The sequence below is a fragment of the Phocoena phocoena genome, chromosome 6, assembly GCF_963924675.1.
Source record: "Phocoena phocoena chromosome 6, mPhoPho1.1, whole genome shotgun sequence".
Taxonomy (NCBI): domain Eukaryota; kingdom Metazoa; phylum Chordata; class Mammalia; order Artiodactyla; family Phocoenidae; genus Phocoena; species Phocoena phocoena.
The window spans coordinates 82,639,324-82,655,760 of record NC_089224.1 but is presented as its reverse complement, the minus strand read 5'-3'; the positions used below and the strand labels follow the sequence as shown (position 1 = coordinate 82,655,760).

The 16,437-nt window shown below is 50.1% G+C and overlaps 1 protein-coding gene across 1 annotated transcript in view; it reads right to left on the bottom strand.

Moving 5' to 3' along the window:
• COL15A1 (collagen type XV alpha 1 chain) overlaps nt 1-16,437 on the bottom strand; it is a 101,513-nt gene that overhangs the window by 60,727 nt on the left and 24,349 nt on the right. Inside the window, exons 3-5 of the mRNA XM_065879921.1 lie at nt 7,124-7,671; nt 5,685-5,759; nt 4,134-4,214 (exon numbers count right to left, since the gene is read on the bottom strand). Coding sequence (XP_065735993.1) covers nt 4,134-4,214; nt 5,685-5,759; nt 7,124-7,671 — 704 coding nt within the window. The remainder of the gene's footprint in view (nt 1-4,133; nt 4,215-5,684; nt 5,760-7,123; nt 7,672-16,437) is intronic.

Below are 16,437 nucleotides of genomic sequence, written 5' to 3'. Positions count from 1 at the left end.
TCAGCTTCCTCCTCTGTAAAATGGGGCCAATAATAACTACTTAAAAGTTATAAAATGCATGGAGGTGCTTGGCATAGGGCCAGGCCCATAGTATGAGCCCATAAATGGTAGCTATCATCAACATCCCTAGATGTGATTTCTCTGGGTGTTAATATTAAAGGTGATTATTGTTTTGCTCAACTGTACTTGTAGTTTTTTCCATAATGAATATGGAATACTTGTGTACTAAAAAAAAGATATAGTCTACTGTACCTTAAAATCTCCAGGGTGAGGGCAGAGATGGAAGGCTTCAAGAAGTTGAGCCTTGAAGAATGAACAGTTTCAGAGAACAGGGATGGAAGGAGGCATTGAGGTGAGAAAGGACACAGCACTGCCAGGGCCTGACAACCTGTGCTTGGCCAGGGTTCGAGGATGGAAGCAGGGGGATAAAGCCTGGGGAGGCAGAGAGAGGGAGGGGGCTGGCTCTTAGGTGAGAAGTCTGGCCTTAAACCCGAGGCAACAAACTGTGTCCCTTTGGGTATCAGGATGGGGGAGATGTGGGCAGGTGTGTACTTTAGGGAGTTCACCCTGGTGTCAATGAGAACATGGATTTGGGGTATTGAAGTTTAGGCCAGGAGACCAGGAGGGTGCACTAAAGAAGCCCAGTGAGGCAGGAACCAGGGGGGTATAGTGGGAGCAGCAAACAGTCACCGCCCCCCAACCAAGGAGAGGCTGGGAAGAAGACCAAGTTAGAACTCCCCATTCCCCAGCTGCATGGTGGTCTAGCAAGGCGGTAAGGACCCCTCCCCCAGGCAGGTTCTTCTCCTCTCCCTGCCAAGGGTTGGGGGAAGCCACTTCACCATGGTTCCCTAGCCTGGAGCAAGACTGCTGGTGGCTGGAAGCCAAGTGGCTTTATAAGGGGCTTGGGATTTGAGATGAGGCAGGTAGGGCAGGTGAGCGTACGGGAAACACAGGACAGTCAGGTAAGGGTGGGCTGAGCTCAGTAACTCAAGGTGGCAAAGTTTGAGTTATATGAAATCACCAACTCCAGCCTCTCAGCTAAAAACCTCTTCTGGCAAAACCCCAACAAGGCAGCCATGAAGCCTGGGTTCAGGGCAGAGCTGGTGAGCTGACCCTCGGCAGTCAGGGTCAGGTGTCCTGTCTCCAATGGGCTGCTGCTGGTTTTCAGGCGTTAGTGTGGATGGAGAACCAGTGTGGCCTGTGACAAAATGGGAATGTCAAGCCTTAAGAGTTTTTAATTAAAATGTGGTAATTTGGGCTTCCCTGGTGGCGCAGGGGTTGAGAGTCCGCCTGCCAATGCAGGGGACAGGGGTTCGTGCCCCGGTCCGGGAAGATACCACGTGCCGCGAAGCGGCTGGGCCCGTGAGCCATGGCCGCTGAGCCTGCGCTCCGCAACGCGAGAGGCCACAACAGTGAGAGGCCCGCGTACCACAAAAAAAAAAAAAAAAAAAAAAAAAAAGTGGTAATTTGCTGGCCCACGTTCAACACATATTTCCTGAGGCCCTACTGTGTGCCATGTCTTTGCTGATCCCCAGGATATAGAAGTGAGTAAATAAGAAGGGCATCTGTCCTTAAACTGCTGGACTACAGGGGAGATGCAGACCCAGACCCAACTAACACTTGGGATTGCCGGAGTGAGAGTCACGCGTGAGGAGGGCAGCGTGGCTGTGGCCTCCAATGATGGGCTATGGACTGGATCCTGAAGGAGTGGGAATTGGCCAGGCAGAGACAGGGGTGGGCAAGGGCCCTCCGGGCAAACAGAACCTGCAGGAGCCAAGGCACAGATGAGGAGTGAAAGGGTGTGGTGTGTTGGGAATCTGTGAGCATTTGGGTGTGGGTGGAAGAGAGGTCCTGGCTGTGGCGCAGAATCACCTGCAGAGTTTTGTGTAAGTACGGACCATCAGATCTTACTCCAGACCTACTGAATCTGAATGTCCAGGTATGCAGCCCAGGCAAGAAGCTTTTTTTAAGACCCTCCCCCAGCACACACACCCCTACACGCACACATACGCACAACACATACAAGCACACACACAGACATATACACACAGACACATATGGACACATAAATAAACACACACACACACACACACACACACACACACACGCTCAGGACTTTGATGCACAGCCAGGGCTGAGAACCCTAAGGTATTAATTCTAACTCGGCAAAGATAGAACTTTCCAGAAATGGAAAGGTGTGTCAGCAGATGCTGACTTAGCATGGGGAAGAATTGGGGAGCAGGGACTCCTACCCTAAATGGGGAAGGAGGCCAGGAGGGCCTGGCTTTTTAAGGCCCTGAGTGCTCAGGCAGTCTATGATTCAGTTCGCTAGTCATGGCTTGTGTCCTGGAGGGCGGCAGGGCTGGAAAGGCTGAGGACAGGGAAGTGAGATTCATTCCAAGAGAGAAGCCAGACAGAGAGGGGAGGGGAATGTCTGAGCTGAGGAGAGTAATTCCCCCGCCCTGGAGGGGGCAGGGCAAGGCGGGTGGCCAGGGAGGGGAGCCTTCCAGGAGAGGGTGAAAGGGAGAAGTCCCTAGCCGGGGGTGACATGACTGATAGCAGCCTGGGTCCATGCTGGAGACCTGGCTCTGCCACCTCCAGGCTGGGCAGCCCCGGGGCAAAGCACTTCACTTGCGTTTACCTCAGTGCCTCCTCTGGGGAATGAATGGAAAACACCACCCTGCAAAGAAGGTTACAGCCCTCCCTGACCAGCACCCGCCTCCATGACATCTCATGCTCCTAAGCCCCACTCCCCTTTCCTCTCCGTCCCTCAGGGCCACCTCGGGTTATTAGCCTCTCTGCTCAAGTCAGCCTCACTCCTAGCTGTGAACTGGTACCCTGGGGACGGGGGGCAGCGTCAGGCTAGAAAGCCCAGGGGACCACGGCTCTGTGCCCTGCTGCCCTATGCCCTGGACATGCCAGTGGGGTGGCCAAGGGCTGATGGGCACACAGGATTGCAACACTGCCCAGAGAAGCCACCCGCCAGTCACCACCTAGGCGGGCACCTTGGACCCTTGACCTTCACCATCTCAGCTACCCCCAAATCGGCTGTGGACCTGAGGATGCACCCCTGCAACACCGCCCAGGCCGGCAGCACAGGGCCACGGCCTGAACCCTTGATGGGGCATGAGGGGACCTGTGCTCTAGCCTCAGCTCAGCCACACACCCTAGGGCCAGTCTCCTTCCCTCTCTGGGCCTCAGTTCGCTCATTTGTACATAGGGCAGTTTTCTGTACACATCTGAACAGAAAGGGGTGACCTTTAAGTCCCTCCCACACTAACAGACTCTGGTCCTGTTCTGCACCACCCACCCCTCTGTCACTGGAGGTCTATAATTTAGAGCCCCCACCTTATTTCTAGCTCCCTGCTTCCTTCTATCAGAGATGAGTCTGTAGACTGAGCCAGACCAGTCGAGGAGATGGCTGGGGCTTCTGTGCTCAGTGACTCAGACAGTGCCGGCTGTTTTCATTACAACAGGCTCCTTGGTGTCTCCACAGTCTGATTCAGTGCTTTCAAAACCACTTCCTTGTCTTGGCCACGGGGCACATTCCCAGGAGGGAGGAGGCCCACACCACTGGGAGGATGGCTGCCTTTCCCATGGGGCCAGAAACGAGCTCCTGGGAGGACTCTGCATCTCATAGGAGTGGGGGCCCCAACTTCCTTCTCACAGCCAGAGCCCTGAGCAAATGTGACAACAGCCACCGTTCAGGGCCACCTCCCTTGTGCCAGGCACTGGGCCGAGACCTGCCCCTGCATGGCCTCATCTAACCTCACAAGGACCTCATGAGATAGCACGCTGATTATTGTTTTATGGGAGAGGGGCTGAGGCTCAGAGAGGCTGAGTAAGTCACCTAAGCTCACACAGCTGGGAGGTGATAGAGCACAAAGTTCACCTTTGGACAGCCCTCTCATGGCCACAGCACAGGGTGGCACCCAGGTAACAGTGTTCCCCTGCAGTTGGGATTTTGCAAAATGCCCATTGGCCAGGGTTTTCCTGACCTCCCCAGGTGAACTGTCTAATGAAATCACAGTTCTGAAAACAGAGACGTCAGACCGGGACTCTGGGTACTCTCTGATATCGCCTAGCCCCCTAAAAGGCGACTAAGAGGACATGGCACAGCATCCAGTACTCACCGGGGCTTGAGTGTAGGTGACGGCTTCCAAGACCTCAGCTACTCTGTCTGTCTCCTGAAGCCCGCTGGTCTCTCCTGAAGCCTGTGTGGAGACAAATCATGCTGGGCAGAGGGGGGCAGTTTACAACTGCGGAGTCACAGAAATGAACTCCTGTGGAGGAACGGTGCGTGTGTGAAAGAGAAAGAGAGAGATGGAGATGGATGGAGACAGAGGGAGCGGGATGGAGAAGACAGCATACGTCTTGGCTATTCTTTCTGTTTCCTTCCACGTTTTATTGCTCAAACAAAAAACTACAGTCAGTGTAGTCTCTCTAACATATCTACCTGCATTTTGCCCAGGTGCCTTTCTATCTCGATCAAAAGGCACTCCCTCTTTGTACGACTGTTGCCAGAATTCCTCACTGGGAGTCGTTACATTTGAAATACATCCTCCCTTTGCGACCTAGTCTTCACGGTTAGCCCCCTAATGGCAGCCAAGACACCCGTATGCCATGATTTTGTAACTTATTTGTGGACCCTTGGGTGGTTTCTGCTTGTTCAACAGCAACACGGAGATGAAGGAATAAATACACACAAAGCTTCCCTTCTTTCAGCGTCACGGGAACGCCAGGCTGGGATCACAGCCTCAAGGAGAGCAAACATTCTCACAGATCCAAGTTCCACCTTGGAGGGGCTTTCCAACGACACTGGCAGCAGTTTTCACTAAATGAATAAAGTCAGCTTATTTTAGCTTTGGGGCTGACACCACCCAAAGAGGGGCAGAAGGTCTAGGAACACGCCACGCTCTGCCCGTCTCCACCTTTCCCGCATTACTGCCATGGCTTCTGCCGGGAGCACCTCTTCTTCTTCATCTGGATGACGCTTGCCTGTCACCGGTCAGGCATCAGCTCCTGCCTGACCGGCTTCCCACTGCTCCTCCCCCACCTTCCTGTCCCGACCTGACCTCTAGAATTTGGGTCTGAGGGCCACTCACACTCAGCTCTGTCACTGCAGTTTGGGTGTGTGTGAGCATCTGGAGGATAGAGACAGTTCCCAGTTCATCCCTTTATCTCCAGCATCTCCCCAGGTCTGTCACCTTGCAGGTGCTCAGTCAATTCTGACGGGAGGGAGGGAGGGAAGGAGGGGGGAAAGGACCTATCTTTTGTCCCCTGCCCACCACCACTGCCCCCCAGCTGAGGAACTGATTCATTTGCCAAGCATAAAAGCTAAATTTAGTTTTGCTTTTATAAGAATTTACACCCAGAATGTCTTTGAGTTTTTACTTTGATTTTAGAATCCTGACACCCTTTCTTGGCAGGAAGTCTGGAAACCACGCCATTGACTGGCACGGCCACGGAAGAACCTAACACCTTAGAAGAAACACAACTCCTCCCCTACACACACCAAAGACATGGCTGAAGTTCTTTAAAATAATAATAAAGCCAAAAAGCCCAAAATAGGACTTGATGCAGTGTTTGCCAAGATGAGAGATTTCAGAGACTCCATGACGTTGGGAATGAAAAATTGCCTGGGCGCCAGTTTCTCTGGCTGCCGGGGGGAGGTAGGGGCTCACCGAGGATTCTTCAGCTTCACACAGCTCCTCGGGAGTCCTGGGGTCACGGTGGATGGTGAGCTGCTGTATAGACCCCTAGGGAAAAGCAGAGGGGTCAGAGGCCACATCTACAGCACAAGCAGCCGTGGAAAACATGACTTTTTTGTAACAGAGAAGCCGTGAAAGGACAGGTGTGAGGAGTGCCGCCCATAGCCGTGACAAGGAAACCAAGCCACCTCCAGGCCTGTTCTCATTCAGGGGGACGCTCCTTGGGCCAATGTAATATAAGCCCCACTAACTAGAGAGGTCCTTGGAGAGCATGGCGTTCAAAGCGCAGACTAACAGCAGCCTCCTAACTGGTCCCCAGGTCCCCAGCTTGTCAACAACGAGCCCTAAAATGCACACCTCCCCCACCAGAAAGTGTCTCTCCCCCGTGGCTCAATGCTTCCCAGCTGGAAGGACCTGTCCCCAGAGTAGGTGTCCACCAACCTCCCTGCTTCCACTCCACCTCCCCTCTCCACACCTGACAGCCCGTTCTCCATGACTATCCCCAAGCGAGCATTTCAAAATTATTCATCCGATTTTAACTTCTTTAAATCCATCTTCCACTGTCCTACAGATAAACCCAAACCTCAGGCCACAGGCCTGTCCTGAATCAGTTGGGAAGGTATCAGTAAGAATAGTGTTGACTAAATGGATAACTACAGTAATTTAGGGATCTGCTTTAGAATGGCTTATTCATAAAAAACATTTTGGGCCTCCCTGGTGGCGGTGGTGGAGAGTCCGCCTGTTGATGCAGGGGACGCGGGTTCATGCCCCAGTCCGGGAAGATCCCACATGTCGCAGAGCGGCTGGGCCCGTGAGCCATGGCCGCTGAGCCTGCGCGTCCAGAGCCTGTGTTCCGCAACGGGAGAGGCCACAACAGTGAGAGGCCCGCGTACCGCAAAAAAAAAAAAAAAACATTTTGACAGCAAAATCAGTTTTCCGGTATTTTTTTCAAGTCACATTACCCAAAAGGAGAGAGAGAAACTACCTCACACTCCGGCATCCCAGCTATTCCACCTCTGTAGAAATTACATGCAACTGCCACCCTTTTCCAAAGATAAAATCACTGAAGGATCTAACAAACCTTACCCTTTCTCTAATGCCTTAAAGCACACAAAGTGCTTTCACACAGGCTAGCTCACGTGACTCCACAACCCTGTGGCCTAGGCTTTCTTATCCCTACTTATAGATAAGAAAACACAGAGCAGATCAGAGAATCCAGATACTGTCTAAAATCAGCAAGCTACACTGCAAACTCAGCGCTGGAATCTAGGTTTTGTGTTCTGGGCCTAGCTTTCTCCCACCAGCATACATGCCTCTTTGAGGACATAGGAATAAGATAATAACAAGAATAGCTGCTTGTGTTTGTCGCATGGTGTCCAGAGGCCCCCCTGATCTGCAGGGCTCGGACTCACAGTGAATCTCTCCAGTCCCGTGGCTCCTGCGCTGCCGACGAAGATTCCCGCGCTGGGCTCGAAGGCCAAGACCCGGGAGGACCTCGGGAAGGGGACGTGGCTGTGTTCCTCGCAGCCCACAAGGAGGGTCACTTCCTCGCCCTGGACAACCATGGCAAAGCGGTTCCACCTATGGGTCATCACGGGCACCGGGAAGGCGGCAGCCTCGTGGGACACCTTGGAGCCGGGCTCCGTATAGTAGAGGATGACCCGCTGGCTGCCGTCCTCCACTCCTGAGAGCCGCAGGCCCAGGTAGATGACCTTCTGGAAGGCATCTGTGATAGCAAAGAGCACACCGCCTCGGGCACTGCTGGGCTTCACCATCACGCTGATGGCAAAGTCCCTGAAGAAGGTGGGTGGGATGAGGGTCCTGGCCGGGCGGCCGACGTTGGCACCAGGCCCGAAACTGTAGGCTGGGAAGCCACCATAGCCAGTGACAAAGGACACGGACGAGGGCAGCGGGACGCCGATGAGCTCCGTGAGGTCCAGGTGGCCCTGGGAAGCCAATTCTGCAGGGAGGAAGAGAGGAGGCCATGCTTCACATATATATTCGACTACGCTTGGAAATGAGGAAGAAATAAATTCAGGAATGAAATGGGATCCTTCAGGAACCCCACTGTTGTGTCTTATTGTTTTTCAAACTTTTTTGACAACGACCGACAATAAGAAATACATTTACATGGCCACCCAATATGCACGTTTAGACAAATATATATCTGTAACAGTGAAACAGATGTTTCATAAAACATTATTTACTTTTAATACTTACCAGGCACTATGATATTTTCCTTTCTGTTTAACAATTCTTTTTCTCTTTTGTTTTATTAAAAACATGCTGGAAACAACCTACTGAATTGATATCATTACCCATGAACAAGTCATGATTAGCAGTTTGGAAAACATTTAAAAATATTCCTAGAATATCCCTACAGTGTTCCCCCATCAACTTAAGGATTTTTTCCCCATTTCTTTCTTTAAAAGAGGATAGGTTTGGGACTTCCCTGGTGGCACAGTGGTTAAGAATTCACCTACCAATGCAGGGGACACAGGTTCGAGCCCCGGTTCAGGAAGATCCCACATGCCGCGAAGCAACTAACCCCGCGAGCCACAACTACTGAGCCCGCTTGCCTAGAGCCCATGCTCCGCGACAAGAGAAGCCACCGCAATGAGAAGCCCACACGCCACAACGACACTCGCCACAACTAGAGAAAAGCCCATGCACAGCAACGAAGACCTGACGCAGCCAAATAAATAAATTAATTAATTTTTTAAAAAGTGGATAGGTTTATTTTGTTTTGTTTTATTTTGAATGAGGTCTACTGTTTAAGTGCCTCAGGGTGTGGGGAAAAAAGCAGGGACAAAACCAAGTGTTCTCAGACCTTAGGACAACTGAAATACGTATCATCGTCATCTCCCTTTGTCACTGTCGTCATCATGGTCAGCATCACCCACATTCCCCGGGCTGTCACTCTTACCAGGCTCTAATCTCTTCACATACATTAGCTAGTTCATTTACTCCTCACAACAACTCCATGAGGGTAGGTACTATTATCCCCATTCTACCCCAGAGAAAACTTAGAGAAGGTAAGAAATTTGCCCAAGGTAAGCCTCTCAGGAGAGCATCCCACTAATGAGGTGTGCTCTTAACCACTACCCCTTGGGGGGAGAAATAATAGGCCTCCATTGTGGTGGCCTGGAAAGGACCCCAGGTTCATGAGCCTTGGTCCACCCAACCACCGTCCCCTGGGAGAAGGCTACAGGCTGGCTTGCAGTGACGTGCACCCCTGTGCACCTGCGGTGATGAGATAGGAAGGCAGGTCCCAGACAGAGGTGGGCAGGAGCTCTGCAGGCGGGACAACAGATGCAAACTAGATTTTGAAAAAGGAATGCTTGAAAAAAGGAACGTAAGATATTCATTTTGTTTAATATGTTTAGATTGATTTCATGTTGAGATGATAATTTGGGGAAATTCTGGGCTAAATAAAATATATTATGAACATTTTTAGAACAAGAATAACATGAGGAACAGGCACGGGCCCACCACTCCACTTAAGAAAGAAAATATCAACTCAGCTGAAGCTCTCATGGACTCTCTGATCCTATTCTCCCTGCCTATGCCCCAGAGGCAGCCACTCTGGGGGTCTGGTGTTTATTATCCCCATGCATGCCTTTGTGTGTTTACTACATGACTCTATGTCTCTAACAGAATGCAGCACTGCTGCGCCTGTCTACTAACCTCATATAAATGTTGGCATGCTGCATATATTCTGGAACTTTTTTATTTTCCACTCAACGCTGTATTTTTGAGATTTATCCCTGTTGAGACGTGTGGTTCCAGGTCTCATATTTTCACAGCAGTACTCTAGGTATACATAAGCCACTATGGATTAGTTCACATTTCTGCTGATGGAAAGTGAGGTTACCATCACTATTACAACCACTACTGCTATGGACTTTCTTATACACATCTCCTTGTGCTTACCTGTGCAGGTAATTCCACCACTTAGGGTAGAATTATTGGATGATATGGGTATATATGCATCTGCAACTTCACTGAGTGTGGCTAAATTGTTCTCTTAAGCAGCTGTGCCACTTTTAAAAAATTGAGATATAACGGACATGTAATATTGTGTAAGTTTAAGGTGAACAAAGTGTTGATATGATACTTATATTATGTATTGTAGTATGATTACTTCCCTAGCATTAGCTAACACCTACATTATATACCATAATTATTAATTCTTTTTGGATGCAATTATTATCTTAATTATCATTAAGATGCAACTGTGCCATTTTACATGTCCACCAGAAGCATGTTCTTGCCAACATTTAGAGGAGGTAGAGAGATGAGATTTGGGGAGTTGTCCATGGGCCTTTTCAACTACAGTGATGATGTTTCTTTCTTTTTTTTTTTTTTTGGGGGGGTACGCGGGCCTCTCACTGCTGTGGCCTCTCCCATTGCGGAGCACAGGCTCCAGATGCGCAGGCTCAGCAGCCATGGCTCACAGGCCCAGCCGCTCCACGGTATGGGGGATCCTCCCAGACCGGGGCACAAACCGTGTCCCCTGCATCAGCAGGTGGACTCTCAACCACTGTGCCACCAGGGAAGCCCTTTATTTCTTAAACTAGGTGATATTCAAAAGTATTCCTTGTAGTATTCTTTATAAAAATGCCATGGAAAATATTTCACAACACTCAAATGAAAACGATTGTCCCATCCTCAACAAAGGGCAAATCTGATCATGTTGAGAAGGCTTCTCTGGCCATCTGTTCCCACAAGGTCCGCGGCAGCCTGGGTGCCTGGCTGGAGAGGCCTTTGTGGTCTAGACCCAGCCGCACTCTGACTCCCCAGCACTCCGGACGCCCTCCCTCCAGAGCCCCAGGCCATCACAGGTCCCCTCCCCTCCTTGTCAAATGCTCTTCCCTCTGCCACCACCCCACCTCGCCCCACCAGTTATTTTTACCAGAATAACTAACTCCTCATTCTCCAAGACTCCCTCCCATGAAATCTCTTGTTTCACCTCCTGACCTACATCTCCTTCCAGGCCCGCATCAGATGCCCCCTCAATATATACTGAGGTCTTCCACTTCCACTCCCAGCACACTGCAGGTCCCTGTTGGGTCACTTGTCTCTCTCCCCATTGTGCCACAAGAACGTGGACCACACCATTTATCTCTGTGTTCCCAGTATCCAGCTCAGTGCTGATGAATGAATGCATGAAAAGATGAACAAATAAATGAATGAAGTCCAACCCCTTCAGTTTACAGAAAGAAGGCAAAATTGAGGTTAAAGGAGGGAAGGGATTTGGCGGCTAAAAGCAGATCTGATTCTCAATCCAATGCTTTTTCTGTCCAGTTTGCAACTTGCGATAAAACAGAAACTAAAGTATGACAAACCCCAGAAGGCAAAAATAACAAGATCTATAAATTTCATTAAATTTAACAACATAAATTTTTAAAGTTCTGCATAGCAAAAATAAATCCCCACAGTGTCAAATAAAATCCCAACCTGGACAAAAATATTTGCTACATATATCACAGACAACAGATGAATTATACTAATACACAAAACAAATGAATAAGCAGGAGGCCAAAAATCCAACAGAAAAATGGGCAAAGAACAGGAAATTCTTTCCACAGTAAAAGAAAAAAAAATGGCTCTTAAACATACGAAACAATACTCAACCTCATTCAGAACAAGAGAGATACAATTAAGATTATGAAGATACCATTTTCCCTATCAGATTGGCAAAGATCAGAATGTTGGATAATCTGTTTAGCAAGGGTTTGAGGAAACAGGCCATCGCATGCACCGCTGGTGGGACTGTAAACTGGCACAACAACTGTGGGAGGGGCACTTTGACGATATTTATCAAAAGTAAAAGTGCATATGTACTCTTTGACCCAGCAGTTATACATCTATGAATTTTTAGAACAGATACAGTTACAAATGTGACATATAAAGCACTTATAAGAATATCCATTGCAGTATTGTTTAAAATGTATCTAAATGTATCTAAACCATTCTGTCTTGGAATTCTTGGGGAATGGTTAAATAAATAATAACTTTTGGGACTTCCCTGGTGGCACATTGGTTAAGGATCCACCTGCCAATGCAGGGGACACGGGTTCAAGCCCTGGTCCGGAAAGATCCCACATGCCATGGAGCAACTAAGTCCGTGCACCACAACTACTGAGCCTGCACTTTAGAGCCTGTGAGCCACAACTACTGAAGCCCGTGAGCCACAACTACTGAAGCTCGTGCACCTAGAGCCCGTGCTCCGCAATGAGAAAAGCCACCACAATGAGAAGTCCGCGCACCGCAACGAAGAGTAGCCCCCGTTCCCCGCAACTAGAGAAAGCCCACGTGCAGCAACAAAGACCCAACACAGCCACAAATAAATAAATAAATATATAAATTTCTAAAAAAAAAAAAAAGTAACTTTTGATATACCCATACAATGAAATACAATGCAGCCTTTAAAAAGGTATGGTTCCTTAGGTTTTAATATGAAACAAGATGTATTAACTAGAAACAAACACATAAGAAAAACAAGGTGCAGAATAGAATTGCTATCAGTTGGAAATACATATATTAATACATAAATATATAAAATATATATATTAAATACATCTAGAAAGATACACCAGAAACTGGGACCAGAGATTGTCTCCAAGGAACAGTGCTGGTGGCTGGGAGACAACAGGAGACTTTCTTTTCACTGGATACTCTTTTCTACTTTTTGAATTTTACCCCAAGTACATGATGTGAAAAATAAAGACATTTACATATTTTTAAAGACGTTAACACCCTACATCCCCTTTTAGAAAGTATAAAACCTTTTCTTCATGTTTCTCCTCACTCAAATATAGCCCATCTCTATAGAAAGAAGAAAAAGTGAAAAGAAAAGAAATAGAAAGAAAAGCAAGCAACCCACTGAGATTTCTTTCCTCCCCTTCACAGTTTAAAGATAAAAACAAAACAAAAGAATGAGTACCCTGCTGATAGCTTCACTTTCTTCTCCATTTAATCCAGTGAAAGCTTTTCCTCTAGCTCCTCTCTCTCTCCTACTGAGAACAGGAGGAGAAGTCCCTCTCTGGTGGGATACTCCAGGTTTGTAGAATGTGTGGTTCCACAGGGAGTGAATGGCCGGGGCCTCTCATCCAGCAGCTTGTTTCTAAGTGGTGTCCTGAGCATTCAAGGGACAGCTGGGGGTCCAGGGTACCCAAGGACAGGGGCTGAGAGGTTCCCACCCAGAAGCCTGCTTAAACCAGCCCAGTGCTGCCATGGCCAGTAAAGCCCAGGCTTCCATGTGGCCATTCTGGGAATTCTTAGTTCCAGGAGGATTCTGGTTTGGGAAAAAAAAAAAATCACCAATCTATCCAATCTCCTTATCTTATAGACAGGGAAATGGGTGGTCAAGGAGAGAGTTCCAGGACGAGGAGACACAGCCAGAGAGCAGTAGATGGAGCAGTGAAGCAAGGATAGACAGAAGGGAGGTATGATTCTGCCTTAGGGGTGACTTGGAATGACAGATGACCCAGAACTGGTATCCCTCCCACGACCCCTAAGCTGCCTCAGCCCTGCCAGGCACAGACCACTGGTTGGCCAGCTGGACAGTGGGCAAAAAAGGCAGCCTGCAGAGGAGAACTCTTGGTGTTGGTGTTGGTGTTGGATTCAGATCCAGCCTTTGCCAATTACAAAGTGGGCAGCTTTTGGGCAGATAACTTACTGCCGACGAGGGGACATCCCACCCATCTCACACATGGGGACCAAATGAAATGATGGAGGAAAAGTGCAAGTGCTCAACAAATGGTAGAAATTGGTCTTCTGTTTGATTCAGAGGTATAAGCTTAGCAAAAAGCAAAGTCTGCAAAGAGATCATTTCCTAATCCTACCCGCCCCCTGCTGCCCAGACCTCAGCCATGAGAGAGGAACGGAGTGCAGGCATCAGGCAACAGGCCTTGCTTCCTTCCACTGGGTCAGCCACAGGGGGAGCCAAGCCACAATCTAGAGGAAGTCCAAGTCGGCCCAGCCACGCTCTCAGCAACCACCACTCCCTCCACACGCATGGTCCCACAGCGTGGCGCGGCAGGGAGCGACCCCTGGCCTGGAGTGACCCGTGCTCAGGGCTGCGCCTGGGCCTGCTGGCTCATTTCTCCTTGGCCTCCAGCAGGAAGGCCACCTGCTCAGGCGGCCACCAGGGAGGGAAGAGAAGCCGGGGAGCCAAGACAAACAGGCCCAGCAACTTGGTCCATACACGTGTCCTAGGATGGCTCTGTGCTGGGTGGGAAGCTAGGGGTGGAGGTCACAGCTGGTGGGAAGACATCTCACCATCCTTGAGGGGCAAGACTGGAGGGGGCAGTGCTAATGGGGGACTGACTGCAAAATTCTCTGGCCTCAGGAACCTCGGGGCCCTTTGTGGAAGGTGGCCACACTTCACCACAGATAACTACTTATCTCATAGGACATCTGACCTCAGTCTTAATCTTTCACTTCATTAATGCAGAGGGATAGCTTCATTTCCAATGGAGGTTCTTCAACACACTTTTCCAGTTCATGAATTTGATAACATTCATAAAGCCCCTACCTCACACCTTATGTGCAGCTGGGGATATGGAGCTGAACCTAGAATGTAGGCTCTCAAGAAGCTCATGATCTAGGTGTCTCAGTTAGCAGTCTTCCACTCATGCTACTCACAAGCTCCAGAGCCTTCAATGGCTCCCCAGCGCCCTCAGGATCAAGTTGAAATTCCACTCAAGACACCTTTTGCTTCACTGCTTCATTCTCTCCCTTTTCCGGTCCCTGTCTTTGCTCAGGCTGTTCCTTCTATCGATAACATCCTCCCCATCTTCTCACAGCCAAATCTTTCTAAGCTCACTCAGCTACACCCCAAGACACTGGAGCTCCTCTCCCACCCTATACACAGAGCCAGAGTCATGACTCCCTCCTTCAAATACCCACATCAGGGCTTGGCAGAGAGCAGACACTTGGCATTGTGGCCTGAGGAAAGGAAATAGAGAGATGCCACTGGGCCTCACTCTCCTCAAGTCTTTGGTTTGGGCTCCTAAGCACAACTTTGGCGCAGCCCCTCCCGAGGGCACAGGGAAGGGAATCAGACGGCTTTAGAGGTGGACTGGGCAGAGGAAAATGTGAACAGTCGCCACATGGTGCAACGTTCCTCCCAGGGGTCCAAAGCCAGTTTCCATGGAAACCAGGGCAGAATCCTAGTGCTGAAGAAACAAACAGGGCAGGGTTCAGGTTTTCCTTCCACAGAGATGACAGTGACCTGGCCAGAGGAGGTGAAGAACTGAAACCCTTCCCTCTCCTCCTCTCCAGGACAGCTGACATCTCTCCTCCCCAAGCAGGTCTCAGTTTCTCCTTCTATGTAATGGGCTGGTTCAGCCCTTCCATCTGTGGGGTCCTGAGGCAGTGCCTGGGGCTAGCCTGGGCTAGCCTGGGCTCTGGAGCCTTGCCTCCTCAGGGAACTGTATCTGGCTTTGCAAAGCTCCATCTCACAGATGATTATCTGGGACCTGAGCCCAGTGCTCTGCGCTTGTTAGCATTTAAAGCCCCAAGGGACTAAGGAGCATTCCTCTGGCTCCAGGTCAAAGAGGGTTGCAGAGAAGCCAGACAGGGTGGCTGAGGACACTCCAGGAACGTGCACAACAGCGGCCCCAGGCGGCCACACGGAGAACTGCATCCATGAAACCCAAGGAAGGCTTCCTGGGCTGCAGCTGCGAGGGTCACCGCCTGTGCCAGAATCACCGTCAGGTGTGGGAGTGACCCAAGAGAGCAGGTCTGAGGTCAGTGGGGAGCTGTGAACAAGCCAGGCCTAGAACCCTGGTGCCTCCCTCCCATCCTCTACCCCTTTCCTACACCGGCTGCCTGGGAAAGCAAAAGGTGTCCCTTCCCCACATCCCATTTCCACTTGCCGTTGTGAAGACTACAGAACACTTCAGTCAGCTTAAACGGGGACTCAGATTCCTCTTGCTCCCACTGGGGGCAGGGCTCAGGAAGTCCAGGTGTTCCAACCCTGATGGAGCCAGCAGGCTAAGTGTGTAGGTAAAGTGGGGATGACTGCCCTTGGGACCCCAGCAGGGCCCCTTCTCCCCTGGATTTCCCTGCACTCACCCCTTGGGAGAGAGGAGGTCCCCAGTGCCTCCTTTGCTGCCTGCTGGGAGTTCACCAAGCCACAGACTCTACGCAGAAAGACTGCTCACCATTTGGAGAAGGAGTTTCCTCTGCCACATCCCTCCACGCCAAAGTCTATCTGGTTTCTGCTTGCACATCTACACTGTCCAGGAGCTCAACGCCCCCAGGACAACCCTGGCCACTGCTGGGCAATTCTAAGTCTTCTTTCTCCCAGTAAGCTAAGGCATGTCCTCCTGTAGCTCCCACCTGCCTGGCTGGGCCTAACTCCGCCCTCTGGACTTCCACACCATGGCCTCTCAGACACTGCATGGAATGGTGGACAGGGCCCGGCCTGGGAGGCAGATTCTGCCAGCAATGCAGCGTATGATCTCGAGCAGTCCCTTCTCTCTGAGCCTCAGTTTCCTCGTCTATGAAATGAGAGGCCTGCATCAGATGGTTTCCAAAGGCCCTTGCCAGGTCTGAATGTCTTCAGTTTTGCAACCTCATCTCCCATCTGTTTTCCAGTTTCTCTAACCACCCTTAACTGCCGGTTCCTTCAGCCCACAGCCTTCAGGCCTGGAAGGAATGACTCCAATGGGAACCAGCACAAATCCAGCTCTCCCCCTACAGATGTCCTCAT